The 20,403-nt window shown below is 49.9% G+C and overlaps 1 protein-coding gene across 1 annotated transcript; it reads left to right on the top strand.

Annotated features, from left to right (window-relative positions):
• The first annotated feature begins 1,233 nt into the window (after nucleotides 1-1,233).
• Nucleotides 1,234-19,994, top strand: TRIM63 (tripartite motif containing 63). Its single transcript, XM_056123607.1, has 9 exons — nucleotides 1,234-1,498; nucleotides 2,291-2,463; nucleotides 6,066-6,234; nucleotides 7,429-7,524; nucleotides 10,807-11,040; nucleotides 11,623-11,645; nucleotides 12,127-12,251; nucleotides 15,479-15,550; nucleotides 17,559-19,994. Exons 1-9 carry the CDS (start codon nucleotides 1,340-1,342, stop codon nucleotides 17,567-17,569), a joined length of 1,062 nt encoding a protein of 353 aa, XP_055979582.1. The 5' UTR covers nucleotides 1,234-1,339; the 3' UTR covers nucleotides 17,570-19,994.
• Nucleotides 19,995-20,403: the final 409 nt, after the last annotated feature.

Below are 20,403 nucleotides of genomic sequence, written 5' to 3'. Positions count from 1 at the left end.
ACGTTTCCTAGCTTTGCCATTTCCTCCCTCCCTCCCTTCTTTCCTTCCTTCCTTCTTTCCTTCCTTCCTTCCTTCCTTCCTTCCTTCCTACCTTTTTTCCTTCCTTCCTTCCTTCCTTCCTTCCTTCCTTCCTTCCTTCCTTCCTTCCTTCCTTCCCAAAGGGACCTCCCCAGTCGTGCTCAGGAGGACCAGCCTACCTGCTCCCACACTTCAGTAATTCTCAGCAAACTGGCTGAATGTTCAGTCCAAGTGCTGATTGACTATGTGGTTCTTTGTTTTTGTTTTGGGCTTACACACCAGTTCTGTGCTCAGGGATTTTTCCTAGCAGGGCTCAGGGGACCATATGCAGTGCTGGGGATTGGAGTCAGGTCAGTTCCCTGCAAGGCAAGTACCTTACCTGCTGTACTATCTCTCCAGCCCCCTGAATGCAGTTCTGCTTAGGTCCTTCCTGTGGTATCTGTAGTTACCTGAGCCACTCTAGTGATAACCAGGGAGCACTTGGGCTGTACCTGGTGATGCTTTGGGGATCAAATGGTACTGGGAAGGGAACTCAGGACAAGCACATGCTATGTAAGTGCCCTAACTGCTGTACCATCTCCCAGCCCTCTGCCACTTCTTTTCTAAGTGACTTTGAAGGAAGTTCTTTCCTTCTCTACACCTCGGTGTCAGGATCTTCAAAATGAGGGGAATGGGCTTCCTTTCACGGAAGTCCTGCCAGCTATAATGATGGAGGGGCAGAATGACCAAGAAGCCAATATTATGCCAAGGTCAGGAAGGGAAGTTCAGGGACAGCATCAGAGACTCTCCTGATATTCAATTTAGGCACTGCTCAGTACTCGAGAGGGGAGGATGGACCTGCCTGAGATCACTGAGTGGGGACTGGTTAAAGCTGCAAACCTCAGGGGTCCCCTTGCTGTTCGATCTGAGCTCCCCAGCCCAGTATGGGAAGATAGATAACAGTTTCTGGAGAAAAAACGAGACTGTCTTTCCCCCAAGCCCGCCCTTGGACAGGCTGTTCTTGTTTACGACCCCCATCGTGGCGGGGGAACAGTGATTGCTCATGCCCACATGTGATGTGAGAGTCTGGTCTCTCGGGCCTGGAGGAAACTCAAGCCCCGCCAGCCACTTGGCCTCGGAATGTTCAGCTGGTCCCCGCCTGGGGCTCATGTGACCAGGGGCTCGCTATAAATATCAGAGGGACCTCAGCCCAAGACAGATTTCCGGCGCCAGAAGAGGGCAAAGAGGCTCCAGGCGGGAGTTTTGTGACAAAGGCGAGACCCCCGAGTCTCTTAGAGTCGTGAAGGAGGCAGCCAGCTGGGCTCCTGTGCGTTCCACCCAGATGGATTATAAATCCAGCCTGATCCAGGATGGGAACCCCATGGAGAACCTGGAAAAGCAGCTGATCTGTCCCATCTGCCTGGAGATGTTCACCAAGCCTGTGGTCATCCTGCCCTGCCAGCACAATCTCTGCCGGAAGTGTGCCAATGATATCTTCCAGGTCAGACGGGGTTTGGCTGAAGGCTGGGGTCTCCTAGTGGGTGGTTAGTAGGCTCCCCAGCACAAAAGCCTCTCTCTCTAGCACAGGGCGCTTCCCACTGAGGACTGGCGCCTTTCCCTCTGCTGAGAAGCCCCACAGAGGCCTCTGGAGAGGCCGAGGCAGCTAGGGAAGGGGCTCTGGCTGCTGTTCCTTCTCCACTGCTCATGTTTCTCATCCCCACCCTGCTTCAGCACCTCAGTTGACTCTCCAATCAGGAGTCAAATGCCTGAAGGGAGCGATAAGTGGGGCAGGCAGGCTGAGAAGAGAGAGAAACCAGAGGCTAGCTGGAGCCAGCTTTTGTGGCAGGAGCCCAGCGGTCTGGGGAAGGGGGAGCAGACAGTGGAGTGGGGCTGCCCCTAGAGGGGTCGGCAGGGCTCTGTCTCCTTGGAAAAAGAATGGATGACCTGGCTAGAAAACAGGACTCGGGGTTCCCCAGAAGCACAGTTTTCTCTTTCAAGTCACAACCCTAAGAGGTGGCCCTCATGCTAACGCCCACTTCATGAACCGGCAACTAGAGAGGGATATTGCGGGCCTAGAGAGGTGTCTTGCTGTCCCAGAGTCATTCTGAGAATAACCATGAGGAACCTACAGGACTGCTTTGTTAATTGCTCAGTTGCTTCTCCGGAGCTCTCAGTCCTGTGGTTTGCCAAGAGGGGTTGGTGGAAGCAGGGGGAAGGAAGGATGGGAGGAGACGAGAAAGGGAAGGGGCTGAGGAGAGAACCCAGGCCTCACCCCTGCCCTGGCCCCCCACAGGCTGCGAATCCCTACTGGACCAACCGGGGTGGCTCGGTGTCCATGTCTGGAGGCCGCTTCCGCTGTCCCTCCTGCCGCCACGAGGTGATCATGGACCGTCACGGGGTGTACGGGCTGCAACGGAATTTGCTGGTGGAGAACATCATCGACATCTACAAGCAGGAGTGCTCCGGGTGGGTGTGCTTGCTGCTCGCCCAGTTCCAGGCTCTTCCCTCCTAGCTCTGCTTGTGCTCTGGTTTCTCTGGCAGGGAGAGCCACATCATTCAGCGGTATCTAAGGCTCATTGATGCACCCCCCACCCCCCCGAAGCCAGACTCTTGCTAATACTTGGAACAGGAAGTGACCCAGACATTGACCGGCCCTCCAGGGAGATACTGAAACCAGTGATGGGAGAGGGAGAGCAGGGCACTGGGGCCTTGAGAAGCAGAGAAGGAACCTGTGAGGACATTGTCTGTTTCTCTGTAAGGAGAGCAAAAGCTTTCCTCACCTCTGCGGGGAGGCACAGAGCCAGGCACCATCAAGGAATGCTTTGTCCTGGTACTGTATACACTGTGGATCAGGTGTGACTTTGCTCATCCCAGTTTCACAGATGAGAAGCTGAGACTCAAAGAGCTGCAGGTTCAATGACTCCAGGTTTCCTGGTGAGGAAGTGGAATACTTGGGTCTGGGTCATGATATGATCCAGCTCCAAGACTCCCTGTCTGTAAAGTAACCACTTAATCATAGGTGGAACTTGGGGATGCTGGAGGCTACACAGTGATGATCGCTGTCTCCGTAGCAGCCGGTGATCAGGGAGACGTTATCTAACGAGACCCACTGGACCAGACGTCCAGCTAACCTCACCCTCACAGTCTTTATGGTCTCAAGGGGGGAGAAGCACCTGCCTGTTGGTGGTGTCCTGCCCCAGGAAATTGGAGCAGCCAGATTTTGTGAGAAAAATGTGCAAACCCAGGGAAGCTGTACTAGCTAATCTGACTGGTGCTACCATGTAGGATGTTGGGTTCATCTATTTTGTGAGCTTTGGTTTGGGGGCCACATGGCTGTACTCAGGGATTACTCTTGGTTCTTCACTCAGGGATCACGCCTGGTGATGCTTAGGGGGCCATCTGGGATGTCAGGGATAGAACCTAGGTCAGCTGCATGCAAGGCAAATGTCCTACGCACTGTAATTATCGATCCCTTGGGTTTATCTCTGAATATTCTCTTTGGTACCTTGGGTTAGTCTCTGAACCTTCACTCTCCCGGAAGGTCCCAGACCCTCAAGCTCTTGCCTCATCTCTGTGTCTCCTGATCCCTTCCTTGGGGATAGAGAGAAGTGACAAAAGGCAGACCCTGTCGCAGTGTGGGGAGTCTGGGGATAAAAGTTGCAAAAAGAGATCCGTGGAAGATGCTGAGTTAAAAACTTGTGGGAACTGTAAAGCTTGTGGTGTGATCAGTGTTAAGAACAGAGGTGAGGCACTGACTTTGATGGGGACAGTCACCATTTTACATTTATTAGACACCTGCTGTATTAGGGAGGGGTAACTTAGCAGAGCTGCAGCCAGTGCTTGGCCCTCAATGCACAGTCTTATTGAGAGATTGGATCTGGACCTCCACCCCCTACCCCCCACCCCTCCACTGAATCCCAGATGTGAGGTGATTGCGATTCTGAGAGACATACTGAGAATACGGGCCTCTACAGAGAAAGATGGAGAGAAACAGGGAGAGAGACACTCTCCCTGTGCTTGGGAAGCAAGAAAAGAAGGAATCTCCTGGCCCTGGAGGGAAGTTAGGGCATGTTCTGGGTTGCACCCTCATGGCACACTCACCTGTATTTGAATACCCCTCCTCATTCCAGGCAATGTGCATTGTAGATTCAGGGGTGAAGAGAACTGGCACATTTCCCTGCTTTGATGAAGATTACAGTCTAGTGATTAAATATAGAATTGAATGAGGCCACAAGTATAAATTGCTTCATGCCCAATCTGATCTGCAGGAACCAAGGCAGTAAGAACTATAATTAGAGCTAACAAACTCTAACCTGTTCAGCCCCGGCTTGCCGGACAACCTCTGGCAAGTCAGTTCCCCTTTCTGGCACCTAGTTTCCTCTTCGTTTTAAAACAACTTTTTTTCAAGGCAAATACCTGTAGCACTGGGGCTGGAGCAATAGCACAGCAGGTAGGGCATTTGCCTTGCACGCAGCCGACCCAGGTTCTATTCCCAGCATCCCATATGGTCCCCCGAGCACTGCCAGGAGTGATTCCTGAGTGCAAGAACCAGGAGTAACTCCTGTGCATCGCCGGGTGTGACACCCCCCCCCCCCCCCAAAATACCTGTAGCACTGTCTGTAGCACTGTTCTCTCATTGTTCATCGATTTGCTTGAGCGGGCACCAATAACTTCTCCATTGAGACTTGTTGTTACTGTTTTTAGCATATTGAATACGCCACGGTAGCTTGCCAGGCTCTGCTGTGCAGGTGGGATACTCTCGGTAGCTTGCTGGGGTCTCTGAGGGGGATGGAGGAATTGAACCCAGGTCGGCTGCGTGCAAGGCAAATGCCCTACCCACTTTGATATTGCTCCAGCCCAAGGCAAATAACTAATTGTACTACTGTACCCTAGTTCTATCCCTGGCATAGAATATAGTTCCCAGAGCATACTTGGAGTGATCCCTGAGCACAGAGCCAGGAATAAGTCCTGAGCACCATAAAACCTTCCCTAATATTTTTGGGAAGTCTCAGGGAGCCAACCTGGGGCCTCACCATGTAGGTCAGGGGTTCTAGCATTGAGTCAGTTTCTCCTTATTGAAAGACTCCAGAGATTGCTCAACAGAGTGAGTGTATGCTTTGTATGCAGGAAGGCTGGGTTCTATCTCCAGCACCATGTGATTCCCCCAGCATCATCAGGAGTGTTCCTGCAAAGATGGGGAACCCCCAAACACTGCCAGATGTAGTCCCACCCCCAAAAAAAAGAAGAAAGAAAGAAAGGCAGAAATGAAAAAAGGAGGGAAGAAAATAGGGAAGGAAATGTTGGAGGGAGGAAAGGAGGGAGGGAGGAAGGAAAAAAGGAAGGAAGGGATGAAGGGAGGAAGGAAGGAAGGGAGGGGGGAAAGGAGGAGTGAAGGAAGGAAGGTAGGGAGGAAGGAAGGAGGGAAGGAAGGAAGGAAGGAAGGAAGGAAGGAAGGAAGGAAGGAAGGAAGGAAGGAAGGAAAGAATGAAGAGGGATAGTATAGCAGGTAGGGTGCTTGCCTTGCATGTGGCCAACCTTGGCATGATCCCTGGTTTGATCCCTGTCATCCCATATGGTCCCTCCAAACACTGCCAGGAGTAATTTCTGAGTGCAGAGCTGGGAGTAACCCCTGAGCACTACTAGGTATGATCCAAATGCAAAAGCAAAAAGAAAAAAAAGAAAAAATTGTCTCTAGGTCTGACTCTGGAGACTCTATGAGCCTGTGCAGGGCCTTTGAGCCGAAGGAGCCTAAAGCCACCTTCATCAATAAAGTTTGTGTCCCGAATAGTGGGAAACCTGTGCTGTCATTGGCTCCCCTGATCTTGGCTCCCCAGAGGATGTAAAGGAAAGGACTGGGGGGTGTGGGAGCATTCTGTAGTCCTGGCTACTCGGGAGACAGAGTTAAGGTGAGGTAACTAAGAAGGGGTGAATCAACCAGGTCGGCAGAGAAAAGAATTGGGGACAGCTACCACAGGGAGCTCAGGCCATAGATCTGGGGTGGCTTCCTGTGGCAGTGGGAGAGACAAGACTAGGTGCCACCACCTCTAACTGACTCTTATTCCCTACAGCCGGCCCCTGCAGAAGGGCAGCCACCCTATGTGCAAGGAGCACGAAGACGAAAAGATCAACATCTACTGTCTCACGTGCGAGGTGCCCACGTGCTCCATGTGCAAGGTGTTCGGGGCACACCAGGCCTGTGAAGTGGCCCCGCTGCAGAGCGTCTTTCAGGGACAGAAGGTAACTGCCAGGCCACACCCCACACAAGACTGTGGACTCCTCTCCTCAGATGTGCTGAGCTGGCTGCTCGGGAACAGCCCGTCCAGGGGACTGGCTGGGCCTTCCCAGGGAGGTGGCTGCCTGGCCCTGCAGCGTGCTGTGAGCCCCACGCACTTTCTCCTGTGCTGGTCACCTCCCCACAGCAGAGGGATGCAGGGGACCAGCCCTGGGTGAACAAACCTGAAGCAGAGGCATCGTGAGGGTTCACTGTCACTGACCTCCTGTTGTTCATCAATTTGTTCGAGCGGGCCCAGTAACATTGTGAGACTTGTTACTGTGTTTGGCATATCAAATATGTCATGGGTAGCTTGCCAGGCTTTGCTGTGTGGGCGAGATACTCTCGGCAGCTTGCCGGGCTCTCCGAGAGGGACGGAGGAATTGAACTCGGGTCGGCCGTGTCGGCTGCAAAGCAAATGGCCTACCGGCTGTGCTATCACTTCATCCCATCGTGAGGGTTAAGAGATAGAAATAAGAGAGAAAAAGCCTGAAGTCAGGAGGCTAACAGCCTCGTGGATTGAGAGCCCTGGCTGACCTCAGCTTACAGTTTTTATTGATTAGAATCATTAAATATCAGAAGAACAACAAACATTCTTTAGTTGGGTTAGACTTTTACATATCTCAGGGTGTGGTCAAATATAAGTATAAACAGGTTTAGTTGAACATAAATATAAACATGGGGTTGGTTAAACACAAATACAGATATAAAGTGCTTCCTTCAGGGGAAATTGTTCTAGGAGATCCGCCCAGGGTCGGCACTCCATCTGGGGGTCTCAGCATTCTGGATTCTGGTCCACAACAGAAGGAGGGGTGTAGCCCTCTGCTGGATTCCTGAGCCTGAGGAAGCCCCACCATCCTGACCCCTCCAGTTCTTTCTTTGTTGCTTCATTCCTAGAAATAAACTCCTCCTCTGCGTGTCCCCTGCTGTGAGTTTGGGGCAGTTCACTTCTGCCTCTGGGCCATGTCAGTTAAATAAGAGATGCAGCATCTCTCAGACAGTCTGCTCTGGGTCTGAGCTGCACTTCAGCAAGAGGGCTCTAGACCCCCCCACTCTCATAATGAAGGGAACAGGGCCCTAACTCGCTCTCACTCTGGAGAGGGGCAGTCCTGAGATGATTCTGTCTCTCCTCTCTGGCTTCCCACCCCGCTCCCATCTAGACAGAGCTGAGTAACTGTATCTCCATGCTGGTGGCGGGGAACGACCGTGTGCAGACCATCATCACCCAGCTGGAAGACTCCTGTCGAGTGACCAAGGTGAGGGATCAACAGCTCTCCGGGGCAGTGGGACTCCTCCCCTGGTTCCTGGGTGGTGACCTGGAGTAGTGGTCAAGCAGGGATGACCTGGGAGGGACTAACCAACCCATTCACCTGCTCATTCACCGAATGCTTTGTCAGCATAGCCGTGTGCTAGGCCCTGCCTGAAGAAACAGGACAGACCAGTCCCTGGCCTAAGAGAGAGTCCAGCCAATAATTTTTTTATGTTAGTTTTTTGGGCCACATCCAGCTGTGCTCAGGGCTTACTCCTGACTCTGTGCTCATAGATCACTTCTGGCAGTGGTTAGGATAATATATGTGGTGCTTGGGATTGAACCTGGGCCTCTCCCATGCAAAACATGAGCTCCAGCATTTTGAGCTATCTCCCGGACACAAGGTCAGCTGTGTGCAAACCAAATGCTCTACCTGCTAAACTACTGCTCCAGCCGAAGGCCAATAATTCTTGTATTTATTTACCAGTCGTTCTTTTTTTTTGCTTTTTTTTTTGCTTTTTGGGTCACACCATGCCATGCACAGGGGTTACTCCTGCCTCTTCACTCAGGAGTTACTCCTGGCAGTGCTCGGGGGACCATGTGGAATGCTGGGAATCGAACTTGGGCACAGCCACGTGCAAGGCAAATGCCCTACCCACTGTGCTATCACTCCAGCAACTACCAGTTGTTCTTTTTTTTTTTTTTTTGGATCATACCCGGCAGTGCACAGGGGTTACTCCTGGCTCTTCACTCAGGAATTACTCCTGGCGGTGCTCAGAGGACCATATGGGATGCTGGGAATCGAATCTGGGTTAGCTGTGTGCAAGGCGAATGCCCTACCCTATCATTCCAACCACTATAAGTTGTTCTTAGGGTAGTATTTTCTAGAATGCTGTATTCAAAAACTTCTCAAACTCCTTTTTTTTTTTCAATTATTCTTGTTTTTTGGCCTCATCTGATGGTGCTTAGGGTTTACTCCTGGCTCTGCATTCAGGGATCACTCCTGGTGGGCTTGGATCAAGCCTCATATAAGGCAAATGCCCTACCTGCTCTACTATCATTCTGGTCCCTAAAACTTCCTCCTGCCCGGCCGCTGCACATCTGCCCTCGTGGGCACAGATGTCCCAGCCTCCAGCAGAGCAGGGCCCTGCCCGGCCTTGTGCCCAGGGGACCCTGAGGGCCACATCCTCACAGCAGCCTGGCAGCCCTGCTTCAAGGGGAATCCCTTGTCCCCACAGCTGCCCTCCTGAGTGCGCGGCTGGATGGCGCCATCTCCGGTGTCCTGGGGTCTCACGCCCTGGACACAGTGCCCCCAAGATGCCCTAAAACTTAATTTTTAAAATTTATTTATATTTGGTCTTTGGGTCACATGGCAGTACTCACAGACCACACCTGGATCAGTTCCTGGCTAGGCTCTAAGGACCATGCAGTGTCAGGGATCAAACCTGGGCCTCCACCATGCAAAGCAAAACATGAGTTCCAGCCTTTTAAGCTATCTCCTGGACACTAAGATCTCAAACTTGAAAATGCATACATATCACCCTGGGATCATATTAAAATTCAACTTGTGGGGCAAGAGAGGTAGTATGAGGTTAAGGTGTTTGCTTTACACCCTGCCTACCCTGGTTTGATCCCTGGCATCACATATGGTTCTCTGAGCACTTTCAGGAGTGATCCTTTAGCACAGAGCAAGGATAGCCCCTGAGCATCTCTGAATGTGAAGACAAAAAGAGAAAAAGAGAGAGATAGGGAAAGAAAGAAAGAAAGAAAGAAAGAAAGAAAGAAAGAAAGAAAGAAAGGAAAGGAAGAAGGAAAGAGAGAAAGAAGGAAAGAGAAAAAGAAAATTCAAGTTGTGAGCAGGAGATGTGACAGCTCTAGAGCACTTGCCTTGCGTATCTCAGACTCTGGGTTTGATCCCTATGACTGCAAAAAATAAAATAAATAAAATTCAAGTTGTGATTCAGCAGGTCTAAAATGAAGCATGAGGTCCTCCATGTCCACCAAGCTCCTAGACTTTGCCCTGTTTGCTGGTCCCTAGATGACACTTTGAATAGCAAGATTGTAGGGGCAGAAGTAACTGTCTCTTCCTGTAAGAGTATTCATGATCTTTTATTGAAACAATGAATCTAATCAAAGCAGATAGAGTGTTAACTAGAATTCATCTGCCTCACAGGGACTGGGAGGGGTGGGGGGTGGGGTTTTATTGGGGTTCTTCATGGTAAAAAATAAGTATTGGTAAAGGGAAATGTGTTTGATATTTGCATGACTGAGACCTAAACCTGAAAGCTTTGTAACCTTTCCCACAGTGATTCAATAAAAATAAAAAGAGTATTCATGATTTTCTCTCTCCACCTGGGGTGTGAACCTGGGGCTCACTGTGGGAAGGGATCATCCTCTTGCTGGTGGAGGAAGAGATGTCTGAAGGATAGACTCAAAGGAAGGATGGGGACATTGTTACTACCCATGAGGGGCTCCTGGTCTGCAGGATGATGAGTCTGGTGAGATGCTGTTGTTACTCGGCCATTGTGTGCCTAAGAAAACTCAGATGGAGCATCTGTGTTGCAGCCTCAGCGAGGGGGTCAGTACAAGGACAACTGTTTGTCCATGTATGCTGGGGCCAGGTAAAATAAGTCCTGATACTGACATAGAGGAGCAGTTGGAGTTACCAGGAAGCCCCAAATATATCATTCCATGTCACCCAAGAGTGTATTTTGAGGAGGGGGCTTTCAGGAGCTCCTCCTGGTTCTCTGCTCTGCTGTTTCTCCTGACAGGGTCCCCCCCCCCCCCCCACACACACACACACAGCAGTGCTCAGGAATTACTTCTATCTTTGAGCTTAGGGACCACTCCTGGTAGTCCTCAGGGGACCATATGGGATGCCAGGGATCAAAACTGGGTCAGCTGCATGCAAGGCAAGTGCTCTATCCACTGCACTATTGCTCTGGCCCTATCCTGGCAGTTTTTGAAGGATCATGTGGTGACTGGGATGGAACTCAGGCCTCTCACATATAAAGTCTATGTTTAAAGCATTTTATTCTCTCTGGTCCTGTATTTCTCAGAAAGGTCATGACTTTCTCTCTGACATTAACCTTGCCAAAGGTGGCTGGTGTGCTAAGCGGTCCTGGGTGCTTCCTTCTAGCTAAGCCTTTACTTGTCTTCCAGAAAATGGGAGTATGGTAAGATCTCTCTGAGTTTTAGATTGTGTCTTCCTAGTTCACCCAGCTCAGGAAGGAAGTGTAGGACCCAGAGGAGGACCCAGAGAAACTGACACCATGATTTCTGTCACCAGGAGAACAGCCACCAGGTGAAGGAAGAGTTGAGTCGGAAGTTTGATGCCCTGTATGCCATCCTGGATGAGAAGAAAAGTGAGTTGCTACAGCAGATCACACAGGAGCAGGAGGAGAAGCTCAGCTTCATTGAGGCCCTCATCCAGCAGTACCGGGAGCAGCTGGAGAAGTCCACCAAGCTGGTGGAGACTGCCATCCAGTCCCTAGATGAGCCAGGAGGAGCCATCTTTCTCTTGGTGAGCAGGACTGGGAGGGTATGGGCAGAGTCACTTTCACTCAACCACTTTCCCATTTAGACTTCCCTGACCCTCTGTTTCTTTATCTGTAAATTGGGCATACAACTATTTGACCCAGTCCCGATAGTCTTAACTGCCATAGCCAGACACAGAGATGATGCAGACACAGCCCTGCCCTAGAAGAGCTTGTTGGGGGAGGCAGAAAAGGACCAATTCTAAGAGTTTTGAGTTTAGTTAAACTTTCCTAAGTATTTATTATGGGCTTTGTGCTTGTCATTGGGCATAAAAGGCAACTAGGTTATGCTTCTCAGCTTGGAGATTTCAGGATTGAAGCATGGTGATCAATACTAGAATCCAAGCTTCCTGTCAGGACAATGACAGGGTCCAGAGTGATGACCAGGGTCTGGGCAGACATGCACAGGGAGGAAAGATGCAAGTTCTATTCAGCTCAGGACAGCACAGAGGTCACCCCTGGGTCAGGGAACAGCCAGTCTGAAGCCCCGAGTCTCCAGTTTTATCGATTTCCTGGGGCTACCCCTTCTGCCCTCCTAACCCTCTGCTCTCTTTCCCTCTCTCTGCCAGAGTGCCAAGCAGCTCATCAAAAGGTCAGTGTCTCCCCCAGGGCTGTGATGCAAGCCTTGCTTCCTACCTGGGCCTCTGAATTCTGTCCAGTGGGCTCCCCCTTGGCATTAGGTCTGCCAGGGCCTATTCTGCTTCTGACAGGACAGGAAATCCTCCCCCTTGCAGGGATGGGGAGGGAGGGCATGTCCAGTCTGCGGGCCATACAATGCCTATGAAGTCCTGTGGACTGGCAGTACATGAAAGATGGACATGCTTCTCATCTACCACCCTGTGGCCCGACCACCTGCATTGTATGTCCTGTGTTGTAAGTGTTATACGTGATGTTACTAATTTCCAAATGGCCCTTAGCAGAAAACATTTCCCCATGCCTGCTCTAGAGGGAGCCTCTAAGCCTGAGTTTGAGCTTTCGCATGTATACCGTTGGGGGGTGAGGCTGACACCCTGACACCCCGGTACCACCCAGTATCTCACTGTCACTCTGTCTCTCTCCTTCCCTCCTCACAGCATTGTGGAGGCTTCCAAGGGTTGCCAACTGGGCAAGACAGAGCAGGGTTTTGAGAACATGGATTACTTTACCGTGGACTTAGAGCACATAGCAGACACCCTGAGGGCCATCGACTTTGGAACAGGTGAAGAGGTGGTGGGGATTGGGGTCTGAGCGATGGTACAGCAGGTAGGGCACTTGCTTTGCACATAGCCAAGCTGGGTTTGATCCCTGGCATCTCATATGAACCCCTGATGAGCACCACCAGGAGTAATTCCTGAGACAGAGCTAGGAGTAACCTCTAAGTGTGACCCAAAAAAGGAAAAAAAAAGGAGGTGGTGGGGACACTTGTCTCTTTCCCTGCAGGACCCCTTCCCACTGAGCCCTCTATGGAGGCCAGTGCAGTAGCGGAGATTCCCAGCCTTGAAGTCAAACTCATACCCTCTACATTTGGGTGTACCTAGAGCCTAGCAGAGTGCCCGGGACATAATTTTAGGCTGACTCAGCTGTGTGGGGATTCATTGCATGAGCCATCTTCAGGCAGCAGGAAAAGCCTGGCATCTGAATCAGGCAGACCACAATTCAAGTCCCAGATCTGCCTCTTAGTATTTTTGAGCAAATCCTTCCACCTTTCTGAATTTCATTTCCTAATTTTAAAAATTCTCAAAGGTGGAGGGCGGGGTGTGGAGGACACTACAGAGATTAAGGCACTTATCTGGCATGCGGCTGACCTGGGTTCAGTCTTCACCACTCTATAGGCTCTCCAAGGCTCCAAAGAAGAGATCCTTGAGTAGAGCAAGGAGGAAGCCCAGAACACAGCAGTGAGTGGCCTTCCCCAAAAGTTATAGGGACCTGGGAGATAGTACAAGGGTTAGCATTGACTTTGGGACAGTTAAAGAGGACGGGGGACACTTGCTTGACTCTAATTCAATTCCCAGCACCACTGGGTATAGCCTTGGAGGCCCCCAAACATTATCAGGGTGGCCCTGGGGAGCTCTGGCACTGCAGGGCATAAGAAATGCCACTTTGTCAGGCACTAGCCCTAAATTGTTGGCTTAATTAACTGAGTATCACCAGGAGTGACCCCCAGGCTCCTAACAATGCTTGAGAGGTCTCCCCAAATATATTAAAAATCTGCATGCCATTTCATCATGCTGTTACCTCCAGTGAAATGTTGAGAAACAAGAGCTTGTAAGGTATGAGACACAAATAAGTTATTTGACAAAGCAAGTCTTGGTTTTAGCTTCTAAATGTCAGCATTTGTCATACTTGGGAACCTTGACTTATCTATAATATAGCCCCACTCCTGATCACAATTACTCTTTTGTAATATAAAGTACCTATAATATTTGCCACAAGGTAACCCTAGCAATAATCAGGAGGAGTTAATAAGGGACATGAGGAAGGGGCCAGAGCGATAGCACAGCAGGCAGGGCATTTGCCTTGCAAGCGGCCGACCGGGGTTCAATCCCTAGCATCCTATATGGTCCCCTGTACACTACCAGGAGTAATTCCTGAGTGCAAAACCAGGAGTAACCCCTGAGCATTTCTGGGTGTGACCCAAAAAGGAAAAAAAAAAAAGGGACATGAGGAAGTCGTATGAAGAAGACAACGGTGAGATTAACTTGCTTATGTTCAGTATCTAGTAACAGAAACAGAGGGAACATCCAGGCTTGCTGCCAGTCACCTTGGTCTGAGAGGTAATGTTCTAATGCAGCAGTGAGGGGAGCCTCAGAGGAGACAGAGAAACAGACAGTGGGAAGCGGTCTGCAGAAATGGGCAAGAGTCTAGCATGAGAGCAAGGCTTAGCACCTATCAGCTTAGCACTTGTCAGCTCCCTTGTCAGCTTTCAAAAGCTGGGGGTAAATCTTTTTTTGGATTCCATATCCCCTTTATGTGTGAGGCTTAAATGAACCCCAAATCTAAATTGCTACCAAATATGGGGGCACCTTGGGCTGGAGCGATAGCACAGTGGGTAGAGCGTTTGCCTTGCACGCAGCCAACATGGCCGACCTGAGTTCGATTCCTTTGCCCTTTTCGGAGAGCCCTGAGAGTATCTCGCCCGCATGGCAGAGCCTGGCAAGCTCCCCGTGACGTATTCTATATGCCAAACACAGTAACAACAAGTCTCACGATGGAGACGTTACTGGGCCCGCTCGAGCAAATCGATGAACAACGGGAGGACAATGGACCGTGATGGGGGTACCCACTGCTGTAGACTTTACTGTTACCTCTAAGATCTCAGATCTGAAATGAGATGGGCCCTGGGGACCCACGCTGCCTCCAGTGCTCAGGAGTTGCAGCTGCCCTACCTCCTGCCCATACTGAGAACTTGCTGAAGAATCTGTCCTTTCACAGGCTGCTATGGCCTCATCTCCCTGCAGTCTGTGTGGGAATAAAGCCAAGGAAGGCCACACAGCCAGTCAGTGGTCCAAGGCTGAAAGACCCTTTGGTTTAGTCGGGCACACTAAGCCCTTGCTAAGTCTGAGGCTATAAGGAGGGTTAGTTACGGTGATGTAACAACAGCCAGATGTCCAGGCTTGGCGTGAGACTGGTGAGACAACACATGCCTCACTTCTGTGAGTCTCTGGTTTCATGGCATAACAAAAACAAAGAAATAATTACAGTAGAACAAAACCAAACCAGGCAAATAGACACATATGTGCTGGGGTGGGGGGATACACACAGACCCCTTTAACTCCATGGTCAGACTTTGAGCTGTCTTTTGAAAGATGTTTTGAGCTTTACCCCAACGCTCTGGACCAATACTCTCTCTCTGGGGTCATCTCCTCAGGCTTGGGTGAGGAGGTGGGAAAGGGGCACATTTCCTGGGAGTAGAAATTGAAGATGATATCCCAGGTTGTAGTTAGTCCCTGTCTGTGCAGGGCCCAGCTTCTGAGGATTAACCAGTAGGTGCCCACTCCTCAAAAGTGCCCCTACCCTGTAGCCCTCACTCTGGAGGCCAAGGAGAGTTGACTGGATATGCTAGGCCAGAGGGTCTCAAAGGCCGAGAAATTCCTGGGGGACAAGGACTGTGATCCCTGAGAATCAAGAAGTTTTCATCCATTCTCCTCAATTGATGTTTATCTGTCCTTTGAAGCAAGAGCACAAAGTATTCCTCAAAGTCCCTCTAATCACAGGCAGAACTCCACTGTGGTACAGGAGGCTGCAGAGGAAAGGGGCAGCCAGGAAGGGAGGGAGCCTGCTCTGTGTGGTTTGGCAACCCCATCACCTCATGGGTCTCTGCATGACCCTCTGATTCCAGCCAGGACAGGGCAGGGTGGGACAGAGAAAGAGTTCCTCAGGACTGGTTCCTGGAGTGGTTGCTCAGCGAGGCCCCATCCTGACCCAGTTATTCTTTGTCATACACAGATGAGGAAGAGGAAGAGTTCATTGAAGAAGAGGATCAGGAAGAGGAAGAGCCCATGGAGGGGAAGGACGAAGGTGAGGGATCCTTTCATTCATTCAAGAGCTCTTTCCGTCAATGCTCTAGGAGATTTCCCACAGAGCAGACTGGGAGTGGCGGGGAGGGGGGGCGGTGCAGAGGTGGAGAGTGGGGGGATGCTGGAGCCTGGCACTCTGGCCTCCTCCCTATATGTGGGTGTTTATTTCTTTTTACTTTTTGGGTCACACCTGGTGATGCACAGGGACTACTCCTGGCTCATGCACTCAGGAATTACTCCTGGCGGTGCTCAGGGGACCATATGGGATGTGGGAATCCAACCTGGGTTGGCTGTGTGCAAGGCAAACACCCTACCCACTGTGCTATCGCTCTAGCCCCCCTAGATGTGTTTTAAACCAATTAAAGGTAAAGACCTACTGTATGTGGCCCCTGTTTAACAACAAAAGAATCCTTTTCTCCTCTAGCATGTATTATATTTGAAACTAGGGAAGTAGCTCAACAGGCTGAGCATGTGCTATGCACATGAAGGTCCCATATCTGATCCCCGGTACCATATGGTTCCCCAGAGCCTTGCTGGGAGCAACCCCAAGCACCTGAGAAGTGCTGTATGTGGCTGGAGTGATGGCAGAGTGGTAGGGCCCCTGCCTTGCACATGGCTTACCTGAGTTTAGTCCCTGGCATCCTATATGGCCCTCAAGAACCACCAGGAGTAATTCCTGAGTGCAGATCCAGGAATAACCCTTGAGCATCACTGGGTGTGACCCAAAAGCCAAAACAAAATTTTTTTTTATTAAAAAAATTTTTAATAGTGAGACATCATGAGGTACAGTTGTAGACTTACACATTTTTGTGCTTGGGTTTCAATTATACAATGATCAAATACCCATCCCTCCACCGGTGCCCATTTCCCACCACCACGGATCCCAGTATCCCTCCCACCCCCCATCCCCCCAGCCCACCCTGCCTCTGTGGCAGGGCATTCCCCTCTGTTCTCTCTCTCTCTCCTTTTGGGTGCAAAACAAAAATTTTAAAGTTAAAAATTTATTTTATATTAAGCATCATGCTTATAATACTGTTCATGGCAGAGTTTCATACTTAAAACATTCCAGCACCCCACCTTCCACCAGAGTATCCCCTTTCCTTCACCATTGTCCTAATACCCCCCATTCTATTCTCCTTCCCCTCCTGCCCATCTCCCCTATATTGGTAAGCTTCTTACTAAAAACCAGTTTTTGGTTTCTGTTGCTTTTGGGCATTTGTTATTTCTGTCTCTCTCTCTGTCTCTCTCTTCTTCCCTCTTTGGGCTTACACCCAGTGATGCTCAGGGGTTACTCTTGGCTCTGCACTCAGGAATTACTCCTAATGGGGCTCAGAGAACCATTTGGGATGCCAGGGATCGAACTGGGATCAGCTTCATGCAAGGCAAATGCCCTACCCTCTGGACTATGACTCCGGCCCCTGTTATTTCTCTGTTACACTTCTTTATATCTCATATACAAGTGAGATCATTCTGTGTCTGCCCTCTTTTTCTTGTTAACATCACTCAGCACAGTACACTCAAAATCTTTTTTTTTTTTTTTTTTTTTTTTTGCTTTTTGGGTCACACCCAGCGATGCACAGGGGTTATTCCTGGCTCTGCACTCAGGAATTACTCCTGGCGGTGCTCAGGAGACCATATGGGATGCTGGGAATCGAACCCGGGTTGGCTGTGTGCAAGGCAAATACCCTACCCGCTGTGCTATCGCTCCAACCCCAGTACACTCAAAATCTTTAAAAAAAAAAAAAAAATTAAGCAAGATATAAGGCCAGGAGCCTCGTGTAACTCAGTAGTAAGAGCTACATCAAGTGAGAGGCCCTGGATTCAATCCTTTGTACCATAAAATAAAAACAAAGAAATAGATATAAAAATAAATAAAGGAGAAAATAATAAAGAAATAAAATGGAAAGAGGCAGGTAGGAGTTGGATTTGGTCTTTATCTCTGCATCTTGGTAAACTTTGACTTCCCAGAGTTGTGTCTCACCTGGTGTTTCTTTGCTTTTTCTTTTCAGGCCACCAGTAAGAAGCTGAATGAGGGAGAGACCCTCTAGATGCAGAGACCGGGGAGGGTGGGGACGGACCCAGGGTGGGAGGGTTGGGGCCCCTGGTGGGGTACCGGGAAGTTGTGTTTCCTCTTTGCTCCGAGAGCAGGGACTAGATGTAGGACTCCCACTACTGTGTCAGTCTGGCAGCCGCCAAACCAGAATTGAAAATGTGCTGGAAACAACCACACACAGAACACTTTTCTACATTGGTGCAAAATGAAGTATTTTGTACATTTTTTAAATGTGATTTTTGTATATACCTGTATATGAATGCCAATTTGGTGCTTTTTGTAAAGGAACTTTTGTATGATAAAGCCTGGTTGTTGTATGAGGGCAATAGAAGAGAAAAAAGGCAGGAGGACAGAGTACTGTTTCCTCTCGGTGCAGGACTGTGGACGGGCCTGGCAAGGGCTTCTGTACTGTACCTCAGTGTTTGGCCCAGACAAATGGGTAACTCAGTTTGTGTTACATGTTGTTTTAATAAATGCACAGCACTCTACCAATTACTACCAAAGGAGCTGGAGTTTCCTTCAGTCTTCATTTTTTTTTTTTTGGCTTTTTGGGGTCACACCCAGCAATGCTCAGGGGTTACTCCTGGCTCTGCACTCAGGAATTACTCCTGGCGGTGCTCGGGGGACCATATGGGTTGCTGGGAATCGAACCTGGGTCAGCCGCGTGCAAGGCAAACACCCTACTTGCTGTGCTATTGCTCCAGTCCCGTTCAGTCTTTTTTTTTCTCTCTTGAGAGGAGAATTCAGAGCAATAGGAAATTTGCAGCTGGAAGGATGTGCTCTTACGAAGGTGAGACTGCATCCCACCAAAGAGCCCTTTAACCTAGCACTTCCCGGGGACATCTCCATGGAAAGCTGGCGTGAGAGGATCCCAGGAAACAGGCTCAATGCCCTGTTCTCTGATTCTCCAGAAAACAGAGCCCTAGGCAAAGTATACATGATTTAGTGCCAGGGCAGCGAGTCTAAAGGAAAATGAAAGTAAGAAAGGGAAAGAGGGAAGAAAATACAGGGTCATCTTCCTAAGCTGGCCACAGCTTTAGCAAGAGACCTGGACCCGGTTGCATGCTCAGTGGGTGGTGGGAATTATTTCCGGAAGCTTACCAGAGAGCAGCAGGACTCCAAGCAGGTTGTGGAAGGAAGGGCAGAGAGTGGGGGTCTGTGGATTCCCTTCATCTCCTGTGTCTAACTTAAGTGGCCTCCTAGAATATGTTCATTCCCCTTCAGATCACATCCAGGTTAGCCCTCGGGAAGCGAGGTGCTGCCCATCAGGAGTTGGGCTTCAATGAATTTGCAGCTGGTGGAGTTACAGAACCTCAGTCCAGCTGGGTTGGACATGGGTGCTGAAGTTTCAGCTGCCCCCACATCAGTGGGCACTGGGGAAAGCTCTGCTGGATTCCATACTTAGACACAAGGAAAGGTAAATTTGTCACGAGATAGAGATAAAGCTATGACCAAGGCCGAATAGTGTCCAGGCTCTCTATGAACAAGGGCCAAGATGTGGAAAGAGTGAAGAAGCGGAAGGAATTAGAGGCAGGGCATTAAGTGGGCCTGACGTCCTGCAGACCTGCACATTTGCCTCCTCCATATTTAGAAGATTGTAGCAAGATAAGCGCTTCAGAAAGCTCTTCGGCTTTAGCTAATGACTAGGCCATCAAGTTCCTGGTGTTTGGGATACAGCTTGATCTTCAAGTCTCTAGTGTTCTTGGATTGAGCATTTAACCCAGCACCTCTCCGTTTACTCACTCACAGACATTCTCCAGAACCAGTGTTCTGCGGACCTCGCAAAAATGAAAATGCTTTAAACCCTCATATCTTTGCTTATTTTCTCTTCTGGGAGTTTTTCCAAGGTTAACTCTGTCCCTAACTTTGAATTTCAGGGAATCAGATTTTACACTAATTTCTAATCTGCACTCAAGAACTGAAGGTGTTTTATTTGGGGGGGGGGGAGGGTTGAGGGTTGGGGGGGGGTTAGGGTGGAATGGGTGAATGAGAAGCACACCCAGCTGTCCTTAGAGCTTACTCCTGGATCTGTGTTCAGGGATCACTCTTAGTGTGAAGGGAAGTTTGCTTCCAGTGCAAAGGGAAGCCTGATTTCCTCTGAAGGAGGTCTGGTTCCTGTTCTTTCTGCTCTTTACCACGGTCAGGGGAAGCCTGAATCCCGGTCCTGCTTTTACCAAATATATGTACTGTGTTACCCTAATGTATTTGTGTAATACATTGTTCACTTTGTCATGTGTAACCCTTACCTGTACTCTCTGCTCTCCAGCTGCAAATGCAGATCCCTACATAATAAGTGTATAAATCTTGGCTGGCGCTCAGTCTTTGGAGGCAACTCAGCTGGGCCTACACCTGTGCTGAATAAACTGTGTTTTTCGTTTTTTTTTTCCTCGTTCCTCTGAGTGTGTCTTCTTCGTCTCTGCCCTTTGCTGGGCTGTTTTGCAATATCGGCAGAGCTTGGGGGAAGCTCTGTGCTTCCAGGCATCAAACCTGGGCAGGCCATATGCAAAGCAGGTGCCTTCCCACAGAAGCTTTTTTTTTTTTAAGTAAAAACAATTTTATTTGGAAGTTTTTGGAAGGGGAGGAGAGACAAGAGGGAAAGTGAGAGGGAGAGTAATGTGCTCAAGAGAGAATGCGGGGGGGGGGGGGGGGTAGGCCTGGAGCAATAGCACAGCAGGTAGGGCATTTGCCTTGTACACAGACAACCAGGGTTCGATTCCCAGTATCCCATATGGTCTCCTGAGCACCGCCAGGAGTAATTCCTGAGTGCATGAGCCAGGAGTAGTCCCTGTATTGCCGAGTGT

The sequence above is a fragment of the Sorex fumeus genome, unplaced genomic scaffold (assembly GCF_029834395.1).
Source record: "Sorex fumeus unplaced genomic scaffold, SorFum_2.1 ptg000047l, whole genome shotgun sequence".
NCBI lineage: Eukaryota > Metazoa > Chordata > Mammalia > Eulipotyphla > Soricidae > Sorex > Sorex fumeus.
The sequence above is the reverse complement of the archived record's forward strand: the minus strand, read 5'-3'. Positions and strand labels throughout refer to the sequence as shown.

Bases quoted from the DNA above. Each gene is read 5' to 3' on its own strand.
- TRIM63 (XM_056123607.1), top strand. From the start codon at position 1,340: ATGGATTATAAATCCAGCCTGATCCAGGATGGGAACCCCATGGAGAAC. The intron at 11,646-12,126 runs GTCAGTGTCTCC...CCCTCCTCACAG, and splicing joins GCCAAGCAGCTCATCAAAAG to CATTGTGGAGGCTTCCAAGG. The intron at 12,252-15,478 runs GTGAAGAGGTGG...TGTCATACACAG, and splicing joins GGCCATCGACTTTGGAACAG to ATGAGGAAGAGGAAGAGTTC.